This window comes from Vidua chalybeata, chromosome 4, assembly GCF_026979565.1.
Source record: "Vidua chalybeata isolate OUT-0048 chromosome 4, bVidCha1 merged haplotype, whole genome shotgun sequence".
Lineage (NCBI taxonomy): Eukaryota > Metazoa > Chordata > Aves > Passeriformes > Viduidae > Vidua > Vidua chalybeata.
The window spans coordinates 24187872-24210580 of NC_071533.1; the positions used below are offsets into that span (position 1 = coordinate 24187872).

Here is a 22709-nt window from a genome sequence, read left to right on the forward strand (position 1 = left end):
GAAGAACAGTATAAGGTTTAACCTCTTCACTCCATCTTTAACACAGCTTGATTAAGTAATTATTTTTTTTTCTCCCTACTTGCTTTTAGATCAGATAGTTTAACAGCAATCTACAGACATGGCTATAAGATAAACAGGGACACTTTTTTGTTTGTGCTTATATCTGTAAGGGCATGGAACAAATTTGTAGTGTTGCAAGAGGAAATCACAGTTCTTTTGTTGAAAGGACATTTCAGTAATTTCCACAAGTTAATAATATAATGAGAATCACAAGCAAGATAAATCATCATTTCCTTGCATTTCAAAATCTGTCATGGTAATACTGTCTCATGTCCACAGAACTTTCTATAGAAAATCTCAAAGAATTTCCTAATCTGTTCTATCTGAAGTCTACAGAGATAGATAGATAGATAGATAGATAGATAGATAGATAGATGATAAAAGCTGAAGTGCTTGTACAGCTCTGTATCTCACCAGCAACTGAGAAGTTGAACCAATTACCTGACTTTTCTAATCTAATTGGGAAGCTGCATACACAAGAACAAATTTGCCCTAAATACCAATAAAGACCAGAACAGAGAGCATAGAATCAGGTCTTCAGTCTTGGTGGAAAATATGGGGAAACTGAAATCAGCCTATTGTGACACCTATTTACAAGAACAGCAATGTTTTCCTTTCTTTTCATAATTAATTTGAACATGGTTGTAATAGACTACAAATAAACTTGTAAAAAAGGTTTAGAGAAAGGTGTCTGACTTGAGACAACTACTAGACAAAGTAAATGTAATTGAAGTGCAATTGACCAAAAATTTCATCTCTTGCACTCTTTATTTAAAAAGCAAGATGCAGAAACTATCATCCATTTTGCGGCTGTATTACATGATTCTTTCACAGTTAATTTTAGACTTGAGTTTGAATTCCATAAAACACTCAGTTTGGCTGAAAAGAGAGAGTAAGCAGTGATTATAATCACATCATCATCACATCCCCAGGCCTGTTTGACTCCCTGCTTGCAAATAAGACCATTTCTGTCTTTTCCCATATGCTGCCTGCTGTAACTGCTGGATGCTGGCTGCTGGGAACACTTTCTGCTTTCAGACCTTTCTGCTGCAGAGGTTCTTGTGAACCTTCTGAAACAGCACGCTCCAAGTTCCCCCACACTATGCCTGTGATTATGTCTGCATGGCAACGGGATTTTGGTTATCAGTTACTGCACATTGTGCTCTTATTTCCTGCAAATAAGAGAATACCATGGCATAATGATTTAATTAGCTTGAATTTATGCCTTATTCAGTAATGATTTTCAAGGCATTTTGTTAAAAGGGAGGTGGTCTTTAATGTCATGCTTCACCCATACTCTGATAAAAACTGAAATCTCTCAAAGTTAGTTGCTATTCAAAAGCAGCTGAAACTGTCACAATACTTACTAAAAAAACCTAGGCTCTTAAGTTCTTAGTCCTGATACATCATTTAATGAAAAGATGCAAGTGTTTTCTTTCTTTCTGGAAGATAAGGAGAAGGAACATTATAAAGCATTAAAGCTTTTGATTTTAGATCTGCAGGTCTATGAATAGCTCCAACCTGATACTTTCTGAAGATTTAATAAAAGCTGGGGGAAAGGGCTCTCCTGAGAAATACTGACATAAAATGTCAGGGAAAGAAAAATCTATTCAATCTCACTTAAAAAAGATGACAAGTTTTAGTTGGTATAGCTTATTCAGGCACTTAGAATTGTGGAAGTGATCTAATGTATAACAGAGAGCACACTGAGGTTAAAGAAACAGGTAAATCCCATTTATGAGATGCTGTTTTGCTGGGGAGGAAGTATTAGAGGCTATCACAAACGAGAGCTCTTCATCAGAGGTTTGCTTTTATACTTAAGGTTGTGTCCAAATTTAAAGGGTTGTAATCCTTATAACACACACACACTTCTGTTATTGAACACATTCCAAATTTGGCATAGTGATCCCTGTGGGAGGATTCTACTTTTTACAAAGCTTTACAAAAAAGTGAACTCCTGTAAGTTTTACTCAAGTAGAACTATATTTTTATAGACAGTCACTGATGAACTGAACACTATATTTCCTCATTTTGTCAGTTAGCTTTACCAACATGACAATTTCCAAATACTTAACCTATTAAAACTACATGCATTTCACAAAATCATAGAATCAAATGAGGTTGGAAAAGACCTCTGAGATCATTGAATCCAACCTACGACCACCATGTCAACCAGACCATGGCTCTCAGTGCCATGTCCAGTCTTTGCTTAAACACTTCCAGGGAAGACGATGCCACCACCTTCCTGGGCAGTCCACTCTACTGTTTAACAACCCTTTCTCTGAAGAAATTCCTCCTTATGTCAAACTTAAAACTCCCCTGGTAAAGCTTAAGACTGTCCTCTCATCCTGTCACTGGTCGCGTATAAGAAGAGGCCAACCCCCCCTGGCTACACCCTCCTCTCAGAGAGCTGTAAGCAGTAAGGTGCCCTCTGAGCTGCCTCTTCTCCAGGCTGAACACCCCCAGCTCCCTCAGCCACTCCTCACAGGACTTGTGCTCCAGTCCCCTCCCCAGCTCCGTTGCCCTTCTCTGGACACGCTCCAGCCCCTCAATGCCCTTCTTGCAGTGAGGGACCCAGAACTGGACACAGCTCTTGAGCTGCGGCCTCACAGTGCCAAGTACAGGGGGACAATCACCGCCCCGGTCCCGATGGCCACACCGTTGCTGATACAGGCCAGAATGCCCTTGGCCTTCTTGGCTACCTGGGCACAGGTAGCTGGCTCATGTTCAGCTGCTGTCACCAGAACCCCCAGGTCCTTTTCCATTGGACAGCTTCCCAGCCACTGCCCCCTGCTTGTGGCATTGCCTGGGGCTGCCGTGACCCAAGGGCAGGACTCAGCACTCGGCCTTGTTGAACCTCATTCCGTTGGTCTCAGCCCATTGATCCAGCCAGTCCAGATCCCCTGCAGAGACTTCCTGCCCTCCAGCAGATCAACAATGCCACCCAAGTTGGTGTTGTCCATGTATTTACTGGGGGTGCACTCAATCCCCTTATCCAGATCATCAGTAAAGATACTGAACAGGACCGAGCCAGGGGGACACCAGGAGTGCACGTGAAGTAGGCAGAACAGGCACAGAAGGCCAGGTATGTCACAATAATGACCAAGCACAGCACCCTTAACCCTTGCTCCAGCTTCAAACCCATCAGATGCACTTTGAAAGCATCTTCCTTTCAGGTCAGGAGACAAACTTGAACTGAAGATAGTACATTCCCAAGGAAGCAGAGAGAACAGCAGTCTGCATAGCTAGAGAAATATAATGTACTTGACAACTGCTAAGGGAACTTACCGAAGAACTTCCTGGTATTTTTATCACTGTGCTGGAACTGCAGGCTATGAAATGTAAGTATTTCTCAGGAAACTTTCTTTTTGCTTAGCAAGTAAGGCTTATACAAATGCATGCATATACAGCTCATCTGTATGACATATGACTCTGCTAACAGTATAGTGTCAACATCAAGAGTATTTAAGTAGTTAAAAGTATTTTTGTACATTTTTTGTTTTGCATATTAAAAATTTAAAACTTAAAATAGAAATTATTCTTACTAATGCCAAAATCTAGACACCATCAAATGTATTCTACACAGTATCCTGTAAAATGAGTTCAGTGAACTGTAGTGTAGAAATCTGCAGGAGAGTGTTGTCCACCTCAGTTACAGGCACAATCTCGTAGCCCCTCCGAAAAATAACAAAGTAACTTCCAGTTTCTGATGGATGCTGTACTGACCCTGTGCCTCAGAATGGAGTTACCAACAACTTACTTGGAGGCAGAGAGATTTGCTGTTATCTGTCAACTGTTACCAAACCTAAAAGGCAAGAGCAGGATTTGGATCAACAGAGGTTACTCCTGGCTGTAGGACAGCATCTCTGCCTTGACATCATATTGTGTGAAGGCTGAGGTACACAGGTGAAGAAGCAGCCATCCCAATCCCATACAACTCTTCCCCAGTCCTTACAGCCATCCCACAACCCTCATCCCATTTTCAGGCTCCGTCCTTTTTTCTGCTGGCACCAACATCTTTATTACCAGTCTATGATGGCCCCAACTGTCTCTTTGAGCATGTAAGTACCACTTGCTGTACAACCAGAACTGAAAGTCCTTGAAGGCACAAAGGAGTGGCTCAGCTGTGAGGAAGAACAGCAATAGGGAAAGGCAAGTTTAGGAACACAAATGAGGAAGGAGAGGGAATCACCAACCAATCACCAATCATCAACCAATTGTTGGCAGGACTTGTTCACTATGTGTCAGCAATCTCTTACTTGAAGTTGCTTTCTTTGAGTTGTAGAACTGTGTCATCTCACAGCCCAGTTTCAACCATCAAGAAGTTATTCACATTAGTCTCCATTTTTTTTGCTTATATTCTACCTCATGACTCCACTCCATGCCTCAACAATTCTGACCCTCTCCCTGGCCTCACCACCCACACATTTCAAGTAACTCTTGACTGCTAACTTCTCAGTGACTCACTGCCAGGTCATCTTATTCACTTTATGTTCAGCTATTTCATCTCAAGGTACCAGCTTAACATAGAAATATTTTATAGAACTCCACCAGGGCTACTTTAAAAACAGCAGGGGTGACTGATAGTTTTAGGTTCCTCCAGCAAGATTAGACATGCTGTGTTTACTCAATAGAAGTGTCACAGTTGAAGGACCAGACTACTGTAGTTGTCTGTCTTATGAAGGTTCACAGGCCTCTGCCTCTTCTCCAACCTCTGCACCTTCCTCATCCTCCTTGTTATTTGTCTGAGCCTTTTGCAGAAGTCTGGGTCCTGCCAAGCCGATAACCAGGGCTCCAACTGGAGCAGTGATCAAGATAGCCAAGAAAGCTACTGTCAGTACATCCATTCCATACTTTTCCAGTTGTTCATCTTGATGTTGTCTTGCTGTATCCAGGGCAAGAGAACCTATTGCAGCCTGCAGGGAAGAAAACATTGCTGAGATGGAGCAAGAAGTAATCTTTAGCATTGAATGAGGAAAAAAAGGGAACCTATCATTTGTCAACATTTCACATAAATTTGACATTTTTAGTACATTCAACCCATTTGTTTCTAGGCTGTACATAGCAAAGTAAACATTATATTACACCTATGAGAATAATTTTCACTTGACTATGCTTGGAATTTCCTTACCTAATGAGTTTATCTGTGTGGTTTCCTCCTGTGAAGAACATTGTTTAGCTGCCATTTTATCCACATTTATGGAGAACATGTGATTAATGAAACTGGCCAGTGTATTGTGTATTGCAGTTGTGAAAATGCCACACTTGGAGAATGTATCCTGACAATAGTCAACTAGTGGCAGCTTCTGAAAATTTAATTCACGGATCATATAATAAGCCTTGCCTGTTTTGATTATTAACTTTTGTTTGCAAGTAATCATGCTATTGAGGCAAAGTCTAAATGACTTGACAATCACTGAAATAAAGGAGCAGGAGGAATGTAGCCAACCTGAGCCATCTCTATTAATATGGTTCTCAGACTACTCCTTACCAAAATAATCACAAACTGAAACCCATTCTGAGTTCTGATGTGACTGTCCTTGCAGACACTTCATGTGTAAGAGGGAAATGCTTTTACCTTTGAGAGGTCTCAGAATCTGTATATGAAGGCACAATAATCAGCAATGGCTGAGAAATAGTTAAATTTCCTATGGTATATGTACAATTCAGTGTCATTATAAAGAGTAAACCTAGAATGCAAGCAAAACACATGCACATATAAAGTTCTCCAGACACTTTTCAAGCAGTTAAGAGTGTTTTAGAGTATGAACAGTCAATATTCTACATTCAGCTGTCACTGAGCCTGAACCTTTCCCTGCTTACTGCTATGCTAGTTACAGAGAGCTTTGCTAAAGAAAATAGATTTAGCCTGGAATGAAAGTGGTGTTGGATTGTTTACCTGGACAGTGGCTTTGGGAATCCATGCCAGTGAGACAAATAACTTTTCCTTGAAATTAAACCCAGCAAAAGACACCATCAGGAATGTTGCTATGATTCGCACAACTAGGGCAATGCCTAATATAGCAACACAGAGCCCTGCAACAGACAAACACTTCTCAGTACTTTTGTACATAGGTGCTTCTGGTTTTTTTTTTTTTTTTTTTGGGGGGGGGGTCAGCCATAGTCTGCTTTGTTTTAGATTTCTTTATAGAGATTCTTTCAAAGCCAGTAATGAAAGCTGGAAAATCTGTCAATGATCTTACCAACAGTTTCAGGCCTAAGAGATGTAATGGATACTTCTGCTCCAATTAAACCAAAAAGAAAAGGTTGAAAGATATTCCATGCAACTGCCACAATTTTTTCAATTTCCCTCTGCAATAAAAGCAAAACTAATCTGTAAATTCACAAAAAGATGGCCAAGCAGACACAACAGTTAAATAATCATAGGACAAAGTGAAAATGTTTCATAAAGATTGTCCAGAATTGCTCCTCTTTCTTTGACCAAATACTAAAACATTCAAAATCAGTTGCACACCTTTTGAAGGTCAGACTGAGTCTAGCTGTCCTAATAAATAAATGCTTGATGTCTTGAGAGGAGAAATAAAAAGCACTGGTGTTTGAACAGTAACAGAGCAGCTTGCAGACAAGAGAAGGAAAATAAAGCATTGTTGATTTTCAGTATTTAAAAAGATGTCATTTCAACAGCTTTGCCATGAAGTTTCTGAGCCTTTGGGAACTGCATGACTAAACACGTTCTTCCATTTGTAGCTGAGCAGAATCAGACTCTCCCAAGTTTCAGTCATGACCTAACTCTGTGCTGCACTCACTCAGAGGACTCTCTCCATGTCAGCAGAAGCAAAGTCAATCTCAGCAAGTCTGAAATCATAGCAAGAACAAGTGCTGAACTTTCCACTGCAATATAGTGTATAAAGGCAAAACCATCTTTTCTCCTCATGTTTGAGCTTTACACAATTTTCCTAAAACAACTGCTGCCAGGGTAAACAGGAATCTTCCACTTACATGACAAGGTACACACAGCATATCAAATAGCACTTTTAATTAAGTGGGTTCTACGATAGCAAATGAACTTTCAGGCAGGAGTATGTGGAAAATGTAAGTGCAGCGCTCTATCACTTAATAATCAATCCAGGGCCTAGACATGTCCCATCCTTGGTATTCTCTTTGGGACTGATCCTGCAACATGTCTTGCTCTTCTGGAATGGTAGGTTACAGTAACACAAAAACTTCTGTAACCTTGAAGAAAATGAGGTGGAAATATACATATATATATATAAACCTTTTTTGCTTCATTTCTCCTTGTTATTTCCACCCTTTTCAGTTCTGGCAAAATAAAATAAAAATTAAAAAAAAAAAAAGCCCCCCAAAATCCCCTCTTTATGGATTTCAGCCTATTTACTGCCCACCCTGACCTGTTCCAGGAACAGGTTCCATGTTCATTGTTCTCTGTGGACAGTGTTTGTCAAGTGCCTTCCACCATGGATGGCACAGTGGGAGGCAGTGGACTTTAAGAAGCTCAGCAGAAAAACCTTGGTAACATATTGAGTACACAGACACCTCTATCTCTAGCTGAGAAAAAGAAGAGCTAAGGCATTTGACATCAATATACTTAAGGCCATGAAGCTTCATTCACAGATCAAAAGAATTTAAACCAAGCCTTTATAGATTGCATATACTCTTTTAAGGTCCTTCCTCCTGAAATGGTTTAAAAGCTTTTCAGTAGACAGCTTAATGTCCTTAACTAGTTAAGTCCCAAGAAGAGTTTTTCATCCTTTAAAATTGGACAATCTTAGTTTCTTTTCATTGTTATAACAAACCTTGGTATCTTTGTCAAGTCAGGGTCAAGATGGGGATAATAACATGGACTGTAATATATCTAACCCCCTTTCCTTTTTCTTCCCCTTTTCTACTGAATGTCACAAAGCTGTAGCTGTGGAGAGAAAGATGCCCTCAAAACATTAAATGTAGATAGTATCAAGCAAAAGAGGCAGTCAGACATAGCAAGGTACAGAAAGGCAGTGGGGCAGCAGCAATAAGATGAAGTTTGCTAGTACCTAGGAGAAAGTGACTAAAAAGCAGTCTTTTGTATGGTTTTTGTATGGCCTTACATCATCATTTATTGTGTGCACCTCGCTCTCTAAGTTATCCTAATTACACTGGCTAGGATTTGGGAAAGATGAGAGAGGATAGTTAATCACTGCTTTTCATTTCACCCCCTCCAAACCACAGGAACAAACCCTCAGGGTATTCAGGCCATGTCCACAACTGCATCTTGGACACCCATTTGTAAACTTCACCATAAAGTGACCGTGTACAGACACTCACAGAGCTGGGAATTGAAGCTTTGGATTGCTACTGTCAAATGCCTTCACAACTAAATCTCCTTCATATGCTTTAAGATGTCTAAGAAAAGCTGAGCATTTCTCAATTTTCAATCTGTACTGGCATACATATTGCTCTACTGACATACATACTTTCTGGCCTGGGAAAAACGAAAGACTTCCAAAACAAATTTGGAACGTGCTGCTTGGTTTGGTGAGGTTTTATTTTGCTTGTTTGTTTTAAATCTGTTCACCCTATAATGCTTCACAAATATACCAATACCACTTCCGACAGAAATTTGAGCTCCTGTCAGGCTGTACATTCACCAGACTCTGGATAAGATATGCTTCTTATGTAAACATTCACCTTTTCATCAGACCATCCCACACCTGCAATAAAAGCTAAGACTAATGTGCAAAGCCCTCCTGATCCAGGGAAGCCAAAGTAGATGCTGCCAAAAACAGCGAACATGGACAGTCCAAGTATAAAATATGATCTCTTCCATGCCAAAGATGCCTGCAGGGAAGGAAATAGACAAACAAAAAAGTGAATTTCTTTCAGAAATGGGGGAAAAAAGTTACACTCTTGTTAATTTTGAAAACAAGAACTTGAAAACTAAAAATTAATAATTTTGAAGGAATCAAAGCTTCCAATTGAGACATGAACTGCTCAGCTGGATTGAGGATTTTTTTCACACATTAATTCCTAAGAATACAAATTTTAAAAATGTATGTTTTTTTTCCTCTACCCATTCAAATTCTTATTGCCACTAGGCTATTTTTATCACAAGGAACATGATGCTCTGTTCTAGCAGCTCTGCCTCAACTCTGAGGTAGGACGATTTTCTACCTGTGTAGTCAAGTATTACAACAGTTTATCCAAGGAAAGGTGAAATCTTTGCCACCAGATGTTTTTAATGACAAGTCAAACATTTGCCAGGAATAATCTAGTTTTATTTCATTCAGTCTCGCAGCAGACAATTACCCACCATTGCTCCTCATTTCTATCGAATTGTTTAGCTCTTGTATCACACTTCTTACATTATTTAATAAGAAAATTTGATGCCACTGAGGGCAATAGATGCTCTGAATACTGACTTTGGTAGTCCAGAGCGTATTTACATTCTTTCACAATTTTCTATTCATTTAATTACCCCTTGATAGAAAATTCATCTACCACTTTCTATAAATTTAATTTTTATGGAAAGTAACACCTTATAATTAATACTAATGATATGATCAATCACTTAAAACCTCTAATACATCTGCTTTATTAATTTTTAATCTTAGCCTACTGGATACATCTTAAAGAAGTAAATGTGTCCTGTATCAATTTAATAAATTATTATTTAGCTGTCTGAAATGGGTATCAGACCCTTCCTCCATTTCTATGACCTTCAATGAGAGCAGGATGGTGAGCTGGATTCCAAACTTCCATCAGGAAGGACTATGAGATCATACATTATTATTGGTGCAGTAAATAAGTAATCACCTTTAAAACACATCCTCACTTGATAGGTTAGCAATCTGGAAGCTGCTACCACCGTAAAGAGCTTTCCACAAAGCCAGCTTCACAGGAAGCTTGGAAATTAATAACTAAAGTAAATAATCCCTTAGAAAAGAATCACTTGATTGTAACTTTTTTTTTAACTAGGTTTTTACCTGATCATGGCTTGGGAAATATCGAATAAACATTCCCAGAATTCCCCCAGCTGCTATGCCAACAGCGACCTCCAGCACTCCGCGGAGCACATTGTAGAGAGTGGAACCTATTTCGCAAAAGGAAAACACATTCAGTAAGCCTTCACTCAAACCATGCTCTAGACCTATGAGGGTGATTCCAGGACAGTGTCTGCCTTAAATTACTTGGAGCAATGGAGTTCAGGAGGGAACCTATGGGCCTGAAGGAACTGGATGGTGCAACTTCCTTTCTCTGAAAGCTCATGCCAAGAAAGTATGCAAGAGAAGTCAGAGAAAGAGCCACTGTAAGAACATTGCCAAACCCAGTGAAATTTCCAAGCATTATGTTGGCCACGCAGGGCCCAGACTTGGCAGCTAAGGGAGCAGTCAGGGAAACATGTTCTCTGAAAGTTATTGTGACCCACAACTCAGAGCTGACAATGTTACACTAACTTTTGAACATGGGTAATTTCCATCTCAGTATTTAAGGCTATACATGATTTTTATAACAAGATGCCATTAAGTTACAAAGCAGTCAGCCATAACAGACCACACATTCTCCAAAATATCACTGTTCTGCATTTCATCATGTACAGATTAACCAGCATACCAGAAGAGAAAGCCATCCCAAGGCAAGTGTTGAAGCCTGTGATAGCCAGAATGTCATCGATGCTGCCAGCTGCCATTAGCAAAGTTGGGACACCTTTCTCCACCCCATATCCCCCAGCTTGTAAAATCAGCATGGAGGGAACCACCACAGCAGGGGAGACTGCACCTAGAACAAAACTGACAACACATACGTTCAGCATCTCAAAAAGAAAGCACTGAACTAAAAAAAACTTCAAAACGTTCTGACCTTAATTCTTTTGAAGTAAGTATACCTTTATGTAAAGCATTTTCCTGACCTTTCCCCTCTAATTACAAGCAGAGATATTTCTATGCACATCTGCACTCAGCTCTCACTTTCTGCCCAACTCAGTAACATTGAAAGTAAAGGGCTCCACAGACTAAATCTGGAGTCTACGCTGCAGGCCAGTGACGCTCCCTGATAGACGCCTTGATTGTCCCATCTGGAAACCTGGTCTAGACATGCTTATGACGCAGTAGCCCAGTTCCTTCTCATAAAATTCACTATATGTCAGAGAAGGAGCTCACCCATCTTGTTCTAGTGTATGGGTCCGGCCCAACTCCACCAATTTAGATAAAAGGACTAGAGGGAAAAGGTCTTCTCTTCAAGGATGTTACTCTAGAATGTACTATGCCATATCCTTATCCTTGATTTGTGACAGGAAGGCTGTCCTATGTGCATCTCTCTGTGTGGAAGTTCTGAATTCCAGTATGAAGATTCTCCAAACTGTGGTATAATTTTCTGTCCCTAAAAGCCTCCTTTGTTGTGGTTCAAGACTCAAAAGTATTGCACCATCCTTCTTTCTTCAAGTGCTCAGGTCACAAACACAGCGGAGTAATGATGCAAGTACTCCTCCGCAGCCTGAAAATATGACCTTTATATAGGTCACAGAGCCAGACATAAAAGGTAGGCAGAAGACCAGAGGGGCTGAGCACAGCTTCCCAAATGGCACTGAACTGAGATCTCTGCTTGGCACAGAGAACCAACCACAGTTGGATCATTGAGCTGCAGCCTGGAAACTAGCACTTTTATCTTACAGGAGAAAAGGCAGTACATTACCCTAATATAAATCCCCATTGCCATGGCAAATGCAGGAACAAGTAGGCAAGGACAGCAGCTGTGCCTGTTTCTGAGAGGCACGGTCCGAAAGCAAGCCGTAAACAGACAGCTTTGAGCTTCTTAAGAGCCTGCAATCATACAGGCACAATAGTGTCAGTACCCTTGGCTTCACAGAGAGGAAAAACATTTACAATATGATACGGCTTGTTAAAGAATCCTGTCTGAGCTGCACGTTAGGACATGACATGGCCTAAACTAGAGATAAACTCAAGCCCAGCCAGATTTGGATATAAAATTTCAAGTGTGGCAGTGAATCTAGGTTTGATAAGGTTCCTGAATGTCACGGGAAGGAGTAAGACAAAATTCTGTTTGGCTTCTTGTCATTTGCTCCATACACAAAAGATTTTACTGTAATCCCAGAAGTTGCATGAGCACCTCCCAAAATTGCCCCAAAATCTACGAACAAATCATGAAAAGTTGCAGAACTATGTCGACTTGACACAAGGAGCCAAGCACCTTTCATCTGTCTCTCACTTGATATTCAGAGATTAAGCTCCTTTTGGCTCAGCAACATTTAAAAAATTTTTCTAAATTGGCATAATTGCACAATTTGCTTCTAAGAGCTGTCTTTAATATTTAGTCACAAGTATGAGCCTGCTAGGACAGGTCCCTAATTTTGACATGAAAAAAAAAAAAAAGAAATAAAAATCAGTGAATTCCACTTTTTACCAGTCCAGTTTATCCCAGTGTAATCAGGACTGAGAAGAGAAACTGACTTCTTTGTCTTCAGAGTTTCAATTACATGAGGAACAACTGTAACAGCATCAAAGCATTACCACACACAGAGTCCAAGTGACAGTTTTCTTACCACATGGAAGAAAAAGGAGTCAAAAATTAAGTTCCCTCAGCAAAAAAAAGTTGTTGTGAATAGAAAGAAGTGCAGTCTCACAGAACTGGGCATCCAACTGTGTCAACAACACACAGTTCATGCTCCTACAAGCCTCAAAGTTTGGAAAATAAGATGATGATAATATAGGAAAACAGGTATTTTTCAATATTGACAAAACCTTATTTTCCTAAATAACTGTAGCATTGGCAACTCTGTAGTTTTCCTTGGTTAAGAGAAATGAATTTAGATGTTCTAAACTACCCATACTTTACCTAAGTTTTATATAAACTTTGAGTGGTTCCTTCAACGGGGAGGGGTCAGTATGGTACAGCTTTAATTCAGCCAGCTCATTTTGAATAAGTAAAACCTTGCCTTTATCAATTTATGAAGTATAATGTTTCTTAGGGTGCAGAGACTATTTTATGTTCACAGGACTGCTACAGGCTTCATTGTGATGAGAATAATTGTTTCAGTAGTGCAGCAGGATTCATCTTTGCAATTAACATATTTGCATTAAAATGGCAATGATTCAAAAAAAAAGTTAAAAGAAGTCACACAGGGTTTACACTTTTTTGATTGGTTGGGATTTTTGGATTTCCGGCCACACAAAAACATTCTCTTTCAAGGACTGAGGATCCCTTGCATTGCTTCAAATTTTCAGTATAAACGAATAGGGGGTTTGTCAGGGAGTGTAAACTCTTCCTGACAGACCATGACAGTGCACACATCCTCAATATGTTCCACTCACAAAATTCAGGAAATTAACATAATCATAAAATAATTTTTTTCACTTTTTTTTTTGATTGCTTGCCTGCTGTACAAATCCAGCTGCCAATATTAACATACATATAATTATACAACAGAAATTATGCTTTCTGTAATGATCTAATTTGCAGATGCTGCAAGACTGAGCAGTTCAATATTCTTAATGGAACCAATTACTCTTTTTTTTTTGGATTCCTATCATATAGTGTACCACACACAAATGGCTGGTGCCATACCTTTGGATCCAGGCCGAGTCCTGCTCGGGTCAAGATAATGGAAAGAGCAATATTCCTCAGTGCTGCAGACCAGCGTAGGTTTATCTGGACAAAGTCACTGATGAATGGGGTATTTCTGATTAGGAAACCAGCAAGTAGCATCCCTTAAGTCAAAACAAATAAGCTCCTGTCAAATGAATTTTTATTGTACAAGAAAAGCTTGCAGAGCACTTTTAAAACTAGACACCATATCATGTTTTTATGAGAGAAAAAGAAACAATTTGTATTCCGAATTATTAGCCATGTTTTAACAATGGGCCTGAGGCATAAGAAGAGATAAACACATTTAAAGCAGTGAAAGTGGCCTCAGAACACAGCAGGACACCAATAAATAAATCAGCAGGATGCTGATACACAGCTTTAGTCTGAGCCAAAAGAACTCAGCTTTGTTTACCAGGTGCAGGTCATACCATAAGCAAAGACGCCTCTTGCATTCTTAGAGTTTTTTTTCTTGTTAGCTTGTTTAAATACAAAAATACATATAATATTGTGTATTTATCTTAGAAGTTGGGAATTGTTAAAAATCCTCTTAGGTGTAAGAAATGCAGGTGTCACAGGAACCATAATGCTGCAATCATTAACAAATATAATCTAAACCAGCTCATCATGGACTAACTTAAACATTTTCAAGTGCTCTGGCAATGAGACTCTTACACAAAGAGAGGACAAAAAGGGAAGGGAAATCAGAATTTGTTTTATCCTCTATTTGAGCTACTTGCAAGACACAACATTTTACAAATATTAGTAAAACTGTCCAAGCAGAGACTTCCTGCAAAGCTATTGAAGCCATAGCTCTTGAAAGATATGGAAAAGTAGTGGAAAAGTTGACTTTAAATACAGATCTACAGAGGATTCATTGTGAGTCCCGATGACTCAAAGATACATTTTTGTGGCCTAATTTTATATTAGTCATGTTTAGAAACAGGAAACTAAAAAAAGACAAAAAGTAAACAAATTACTGTGCTCAGGTTGGTCCCAGCACAGTTTGAGCCTTGACTGTGAACTTGATTTGTCACAGGACACTCTAAACTTTCAGACATTGTCCTTTCCACCACCTCTCAGAAAAACAATGTCATAATTTGTGGGAACTCATGACAATTATATGAGGCTGGCACTGTGATCACATGCTCTTTGCAACATTTGGAGGTACCCTGATCTGGGAATCTATTTAAAGCAAAAAATCTCCACCTCAAAGGATCTCTTAACTGATTTGCTCCATGTTTCCTGCTGCAGAAACCTCTCTAACCTAAAATATGTTATGCAGTTGTTTTAGTACCAATTTCACTCCTTTTTTCCTGAGAGGGAGGCTCACAATGAGGTGCTTAAGTGCTCAGCCAGCCACCTTACACTCTACTGGACCTACCAAAAGTGGGTCATAGGCATGTAAGAGCACAAGGTTTGTATTTTTAATGTAAAAACAGAACATTCACAGACATTGTCTGTCTTGTCTTCTGAGTCATAGATTTCTCCAGCTTTTCTCAAAGACCGGGGATCAGAACAATGAACTCTGTCCTAAACAACTCAAGAGACATGTGCTGTCATGCTGAAGTTTCAGTTGTCCAGTACTACCTGTCTGACAAGCAGTTTCATGTTCAACTCATAACTTTTAGATACAGATGTAATTAAAAACTCCCAAACAAGCAGAACCCAAATGGTTAGAAATACTTTTATTTGTTTAAGAGGGGTGTTTACTTAGAAAGGGCAGACTCCCTGCATGTGACATTCCATGTTCATACTGCAGGCATGCATGCCATATGCAAAACCTCCCTCCCTCTCATTTGAATTTTTTTCCTCTGGTGAAATTAAGCAGCACAAGAGCGCACACACGCTGTCTGGACAGAGCCATGTATGGAGCTCCTGTGTGAGGCACAACATCAGCTGTGCAGGCTACAGTCACACCTGGCCACTGCAGGCCCACCCCGCCGAGGAGTTTTACTGTCTGTCAGCAGCTTTACTCATTCCTGCACTCAACATAGCAAGGGGACAGCATTCAGCTGGTGAGAAGAACCTGGAGCTTCATTTCCAGCTTCACTGACATCACAGCATTTCAAAATACTGTATTCATCTAAGCAAGTATAAAACCTCCTCTAGGAAAGAAACCGGAAAAGATTTTAAAGATGTCAGAATTAACATTATTTTCATCTCCCATTTTTATTTTGCATTTCTATGCAAAGATAAAATAGAATGCTGATGTGAAAAAAAAGTCATGATTGAATCAGAATATCTCTCTGCAGAAGAATTATTCCTTGTTGTGAATTTATTTTCTCAGGTTTTAATTATCTTGAGATACAGGAAGGAGAAGAAAGAAATCCTTTGGCCTACCAGTAGTAGGGAATTGCTGTAACTTTTTCTGTGGAAAACATTTTCGTTGTGTGAGGTACTAAAGAAACAGCTCAGCAGTAATTTTTCAAAGAGATTACTATTCTACTGTAAAATGATGTCTGGATTAAGATTCCTGTTTGGTATTATCAAACCCAAATTTTAAGTAACTGTGACAGAAGGACAATAAACTTTGAGTCTGTAGGCAAACAGTTCTCTGACCCACAAAGAATTAAGAAGAGAGCCTTAGTTAATTTCACCTGAGCCAGTCTGGCTGCACCTTTTCAGAGCGGACCAGAAAAAGTAATTTGGAAAAGCTACAGATTTTGAATGTGACACAGTTTATTTGTTCCCAATCCAAACACATCTACCCATACAGATACTACTTGATCGTTTAAACAACACAAAATATGCAGGAAGAAAAGAAGGAAGGATATCTTACCCAGAAGAGCAGGGAGAGGGGGTAGTGTTCGTATTTTAATGAATCCAAAAATTTTACCTCCAATGACAGCAAAGAAATAAAGAAACAGAATTCCAAAGAGATTTCCACCTGGGAGACACTCAGCCCCAGTTATGGACCAAACCACAGCCCAAACCAGGACCACAAATGCAACTGGAACAAAACAAAAAATAATTAATATTTAATCATCTCTCAGCAACAACTTCGCTGTTGGATCACATTTGTTTTGCTATTGAAGAAAAAAGTTAGCTATGACTTTTAGAAATGAAATTACTTACCTTAAAAATTAATCAGTTAATCTTTGATGGTCCCTAACTATCGTTCTCATTTTATAGATGCTAAAATACTTTAAAATTGGTAACAGGAACATCATTAAATATCAAAATAAATTTAGTGAGCCTTGGTCTGCTGTGAAAAGCACTTCACAGGTTCCTAGCTTAAAGCAAAGACTTTCACTAATTTATCTTGTATTTCTTATATTTTATCTTCAGCTACTTCAGAACCACAGTAAAACCCACTGTTGGACAGCCTGGCATATCTTTGAACTGATGAATGCAGCTCCAGTCTAATTTTTAAAAGAATTGAAGCATAATTTTTTGGCTGAATGTGTTTGTGCAGTACATTGTTATCCCTGGGAAAAAAGTTGTGAAGAGTGTCATGTCTCTGGACAAATACTTCCATTGATACAGCCAAAGCAGGATAATACAGAGGGGAAAAAAATCCTGAAAAATATTATGAGAACAGTGTGTGAAAATTTTATGAAATATGTGAAAACATTATGCTCTTTCAAAGTTCACAAATCTGTTCCAACAGTTGCCCAATGAGAACAGGCATGCATACATATAAAACAGAAGACTGAAGAAGAAGAAAAAAATGTGTTGAATAAATGTCCTGCATTTTCGGATTGGAGTTTTCTTAATCTTACTTGAGGGTGACAGGTGGCAAAAGAAGACCATTAGATTTCCAAACATAAAAGCCTAAGAATTCCAAGTGGCTGTGGAAGCAATCAAAGACACATGAAATGTCTTTTGTTAGGAAAATTATTAAATAATTGGCTAGTCAGGCATTTCTTTTGGGAGCTTTCAGTTTAGGACAAATTCTAAACAAAATAGATCAGTTTGCCTTGTAGTGAGGACTCTTGGCTTTGCAAGCCTGTGGTACTAAGGACAAAATATCAAGACAAAAATTAGGAGGTCTTTCTTCTGATAAAAATAGTTTGTGGCACAAAAACATACCTACCATAGTAAACATATGAGACTGGAGAAACAAAAACTGTACATTCAAACCTTTGTTTCATTTTTTTTTTCTCCTCTGGCTAAAACGTTCAAACATGATAAGTAATGGTGTGATAAGTAAAACACAGTTATTTCCATTCATTATTTTCAAGAACAGTGGACAGATATCATCCCATTCAGAGAAACAAGTACTTCTCATTTTAATTAAACTCTGTCTCTCTTACCTACCATTTGTCACTGTTTGGGCCAGTAAACCCTGAGGAGGACAAGCAAATATTTGCCTCCATGTCCTTGCAGGAATTGAAGACCCTGCTGTTGGAGGTTGCTGAGTGCAGTGGTTCAAGAGAGCAGTTTCTTCTGTCTGTGCATTCCCATCAGTACCTTTGGCACCTGCTGTTGGTCCCTGCCGAAGGCAAACAAGGAGACTCCCTCAGAAGTGGCACTGTATGTATTTGAAGTAGTGTGCAACACCTGAAGTCAGCTGAGATGCACTGGATCCCCCCTGGCTACAGGTGACCACATTAACTGAACAACCACTATAAGAATGCCCAGCTTTGATGTAATTTTTGGCACTTTTGGCCCTGTGTTTGTTTTTTTGCATGGTACCAAGAACTGCATGTGAGAAATTGCAGGACATTTGCCTTTTTATCTGCACCTGACAGGGCTCCTGTCTCGATAGATACAGCACCTGTGCAGTAACAATATTTGCATATTTGATGAAGAAACAATAGCAGGCCAGGCTCAGCTTGTTTTGTGTACATAACTAAACATTTATTAATATTTTCTACAATTTGATTTGATAATCCAGACTGGATTTCACAATAGAATTACCATAATTCCAGTGAGATGGTACTTTAAATATAACTCCTAAATAACTACTGTTGCAAAGCCTTGAACCAAAATAACAAAACAAAGATGAAAGAAGCAGCACAGCTGGCTTTACTCACATGATCCATTGCTGGAAGGCTCAAGCTGGTAAGTCAAAGTAGAGATGGAGAAATACTCTAACTGGGAGTCATTCCCTTGAAGCTGTTCTCTTATACTGGTACATCTACTTATCCATATTCATAACCAAAGCACTTTTTGACCATTTTTGGATATGTCTCACTTAATTTTAGCATTATTTTGGACAAGTTAATCATCTGCCTTCCTGTATGATTATTCATGTCAGCATATTGTCATATTGTAGACATGGAATTCTGCTTATAATGTGGTTTGGCCCTTCTCCAGTAATAGTTCCACATTTCTGATTATTTTTCTGTCTCTTCCCTCTCTCTATATATATATATTCCTTACTCAGAGTCATAAATGGAACACAAATCTCATGAGCTTTCAGCATTGAGTTACTTGTTTACCCCATGATTCTGTGATCACCATGTGCATAAGAATGTGCCATATAAACATCTATATGAGATACACTCAATATTATATGCTTACTTTTAAGTGCCTTTTACATTAAGAATTTTATTCTTAAAAAAGGAAAGAAGGAAAAGGAGGGTTCTGTCTTACTAGAATGATACTTTGGGATCCTAGTTAATTACCTCACTTTGCTCATGCATGGGAATCATGCCATTTCTCTCACATACTGATTGTTCAGAATCTTCACTCTCATTTACATCTTCCCTTACCATCATTGCAAGCCTAAAGAAAGAAATAAAGGTGGAAAAGTTAAGGAGAAGCAAATAAACAATGTTTTCCAAATGGATGACTTCTCAGTGATGTCTTTTCCCCACAGACCTTGTGGAAAAATCCTCTCAGCCCAATTTCAGGTTTAATGGTTTTTGTGTCCCTCTGTACCTAAGAATAAGAGACAAAAACTAACCGAAGAACAGTATTAACCCTAGAAATTCAACCACCAAAGAAAAAAAAAAATCTGAGTTTTAGAATCACAATTATCTGTGCTAACCTCTTCATTCCTTCTTAAAACTACGGCTGTAATCTTTATTTATGCCTCCTTTCAGTACGTAATAAAGGTTATTTGCTGTCAGCACCACTCAGCATGACCATAAGTTCTGAAAGTGTCACAGATCCTGTGTACATGTCAGTGCGAGTGACCATTTCATGAAGTTAGAACAACTATAGTTTCTAAAACTTCAGGAGGGGACACTTTCCCCCTAACTTAAACCTGACTGATCCAGGTTGATTTTCAGAGGAATTTTAACAATGTGTTTCTATTAGATGCTACTAGTTACAAATGCATTGACTGAGTATCTAAGAAAGTGAAAATGCCTGTTTGAATAAAGATCAGGACTTTTCACTGCTTGCAGCCTGATTAAACATGGCTCTTTTTTTACTGATTATATCCCATGGATGTACTTCTCAGACTGGGATGTAAGATCCAAGTAATTTGTGGATAGTTATCATTGTGTTTGCTCAACTCTAACTGGTCCGCTACTTGTCCCATAGATTCTAACAAGAGATATGGCAGTGTACTGTTTTTTATGTCAGATATTTTTTGGTGCACATATTTACTGTAGTTTCACAAGTGAGAGCCATCAAGGGGGGGCAGGCATATATCTGGAGACAAGGCTTGATAGTGTTCTCTCTTACAGTAAAAGTTGGCATATATTCTCCATCAGCTAAATTTCTTTCAAGTCTTTTACACTGCTCTGGCCATATAAAACACCAGTGAAGTTAAGCCAGAACTTCTGAGCCAAGAAATTCTTTCCTCACTAGATGGTTGGAAGTAAGTCAGAGCTGATTCTCACCATTATCAAGCCTCGAGTTTAAAATGAAATATTTGATATTTGGGAAGGGCTGATACCATAAAGACAAGAGCCATTCTAATACCTACGAAGTTTTGTTTGAGCTGTTCTGATATGAAACTGGCCTGAGGCATGACCAAGGCACAGAAGAATATAGAGCTATAGGCAAACACTTTCAGTGTGTTATAAGTTAATAGTTTTAACTTTTCCCCCTTTCCTATTTCAAGGTCAAGTGTTTGCTTACTCAATTTTCAGTACTTTTCTGTATTTTTAATTAGTACTTGCAGAACCAAAATAGTTGTGGTTTTAGGGGTTTTTTAATGACATCAGTGGTACTTTTGATTTGGTTTTTTTTCATCCTTTCATAGGGACTGGGAATCCACAAATGCCAATCCTCCTAACTGGAACAGAAAGTATCAGCAACCTACCAGTGCCTCCCTCCTTCCCTTCACTGACCAGTTTCCCAGGGTGGATTTATGTACTTAATTTTGCACTTGGTTTGTGTGCAAGCGAAGGACAGAAGGATATTGTTCTCCATCCAGCTTTGCACAGGCAACATCCCAGATCAGTCATGTAGCTGTTGACACAAAATGAATTAATACTTCTAAGAGTTAATTAACTAATTAATACTTCTGAGAATGTCAAGTCCACCTTGCCACAGCTTCAGCTCCTGAAAGTGATGCTCACAGCAGCGTGTGGGACAGGCAAGATGGACTAAGCAGAGATATTGAATGTTCTGTTTAACAGGAACGGTTTTGGGGAGTGAATAAGGAATCTAACAGCGCTGTCCTTACCTGGTTTGTGGTCTTCACTCTGTTGGCAGGATCAAGAACCTACTTCCAAGAACTGTCCTTTGGATCAACGGGACCAAAGCGAATAGTTAGTATACTTATGTATTAAATGTTAGTTATGTTAGTATATGTTATGTTAGTATACTTATGTCTTTTGGAAATTCACAGGTTTTGGGTTTTTTTTTGGGGGGGAGGGGGGTTTTGGTTTTTCAATTTCACCTTCTATACCAACAAAAATCAGTGATTGAGAAATCATTGAGAGGAATTTATACCTCGGGGTTAAGGCTTATCCCATGGAAACCAGCCAGTAACAGACCTATTTTAGTACCTCCCTGTAAAATACACTTTTCTCGTTTTGAAAGCAGAAAGGTTTGCATTAGATCCTCTCGTTTCAGTTGTTTTTGAATGGGTAGTAAGGGAGAGCTGACTGACAGGGACAGCACGTGCATGCCTATGGCATGAGCTCTGCTGCCTCGGTGACTGTCAGCGTTCTGCCTTGCACACAGAAGGTACAGAAAGCCATGCAAACGAAATACCGCAAACACTACCGCAGCAACTGGCACTCAGAATAAACAACGATTAAAACACCCAAACCATCATTATCCACAAAAAGGCGGCAAGTAAACCCGGGAGCAGCCTCCAGCCTGCCAAGCCCGCTCTCCGTTCCCACCCCCGGTCACCCCTCCTGCTGCAGGGGATGGGGTGCAGCGAGACCAGAGGGGCACCAAACTCACCTGCGGCACGGCGGGGCCCACAGCCGGGGACCCGCTCCCCGCGCAGCCTCTCGCCGGCGCGGCCCCGAGCGGGGCCAGCCCGCTGAGGGCTCCGGCTCCTCCTCCCCCGCTGCTGCTGCTGTTGGCGCAACAGGCCCTCCTCCACAGCCACAGCTTCGCCAGGCCAGCAGCTGCAGCTGGGGATGCCGCCGAGGGCTCCCGCAGGCCTTGCTGAATGGGTCCCCGCAGGAAAGGCAGCAGGAGACGGGCCATGGTCCGAGCTGTCAGGGTGGTGGGAGCCATGGACCAGACCTGAGCCCATCCAAGGCTCTGGATACCCGTCAGGGCACCCAGGAAGAAGATTTTTGTCTCTTTCGTAGCCAGTCCCCCATGAGATTCACTGCATCCGGTACACACGAAAAAGGCTTTCTGTGCTGCCTTTCCCATGGCTGTGGGAAGACGCATGGGGAAGCTACACGCAATCCTTCAACCCAGACTACAGCACCGGAGGACGTGGAGATTTGGTGCAAGGGAAGAGGTAAGGAGCTAATGCTCATTCTGCTCTGGGTGCACACAGACAAAAATGCACTGGGGCAAGCAGGAGAATTAAAAAACAACCCACAACCAACCAATCTCCAAAACCACCCCAAACAAGCACAACTTGCATATTTATGTTGTTCCCATGCTGGCATTTTGACTTAAAGCAAGTTCATCCACCTCATTTGTAAGTGCACATGAGGTAACGAGATGTTCTCTCAGACCTTCTCTTTTTCTCAACCCTCAGTTTGCAAGCTGCACTGAGTCCATGTGAAAGCCAAGTCAAATACCACATGTTGCTACTTTGCTCCTGG

At 39.9% G+C, this 22709-nt stretch overlaps 1 protein-coding gene across 3 annotated transcripts; it reads right to left on the reverse strand.

The window, feature by feature from the left end:
- Positions 1 to 809: 809 nt before the first annotated feature.
- Positions 810 to 22034, reverse strand: SLC9B2 (solute carrier family 9 member B2). 3 transcript variants are annotated; one of them, XM_053940653.1, is made up of 14 exons: positions 21880 to 22034; positions 21149 to 21205; positions 19387 to 19446; positions 19191 to 19290; positions 17878 to 18052; positions 16397 to 16567; positions 13597 to 13739; positions 11707 to 11834; positions 10630 to 10805; positions 10002 to 10108; positions 8707 to 8856; positions 6264 to 6372; positions 5960 to 6096; positions 810 to 4976 (listed from the first exon to the last, which is right to left on the reverse strand). In XM_053940653.1, exons 4-14 carry the CDS (start codon positions 19281 to 19283, stop codon positions 4737 to 4739), a joined length of 1629 nt encoding a protein of 542 aa, XP_053796628.1. In that variant the 5' UTR covers positions 19284 to 19290; positions 19387 to 19446; positions 21149 to 21205; positions 21880 to 22034; the 3' UTR covers positions 810 to 4736. The 3 variants fall into 3 exon arrangements, with proteins under 3 accessions (XP_053796628.1, XP_053796627.1, XP_053796629.1); XM_053940652.1 differs by lacking the exon at positions 19387 to 19446; XM_053940654.1 differs by lacking the exons at positions 19387 to 19446; positions 21149 to 21205 and having other exon boundaries at positions 21880 to 21914.
- Positions 22035 to 22709: the final 675 nt, after the last annotated feature.

Coding starts and splice junctions, on each gene's coding strand:
- SLC9B2 (XM_053940652.1), bottom strand. CDS start 19,283: ATGATGGTAAGGGAAGATGTAAATGAGAGTGAAGATTCTGAACAATCA. Junction 16,568..17,877: donor GGCCCAAACAGTGACAAATG/GTAGGTAAGAGA, acceptor GTTTTGTTCCAG/TTGCATTTGTGGTCCTGGTT. Junction 10,806..11,706: donor CAATGGGGATTTATATTAGG/GTAATGTACTGC, acceptor ATGTGTTGTCAG/TTTTGTTCTAGGTGCAGTCT.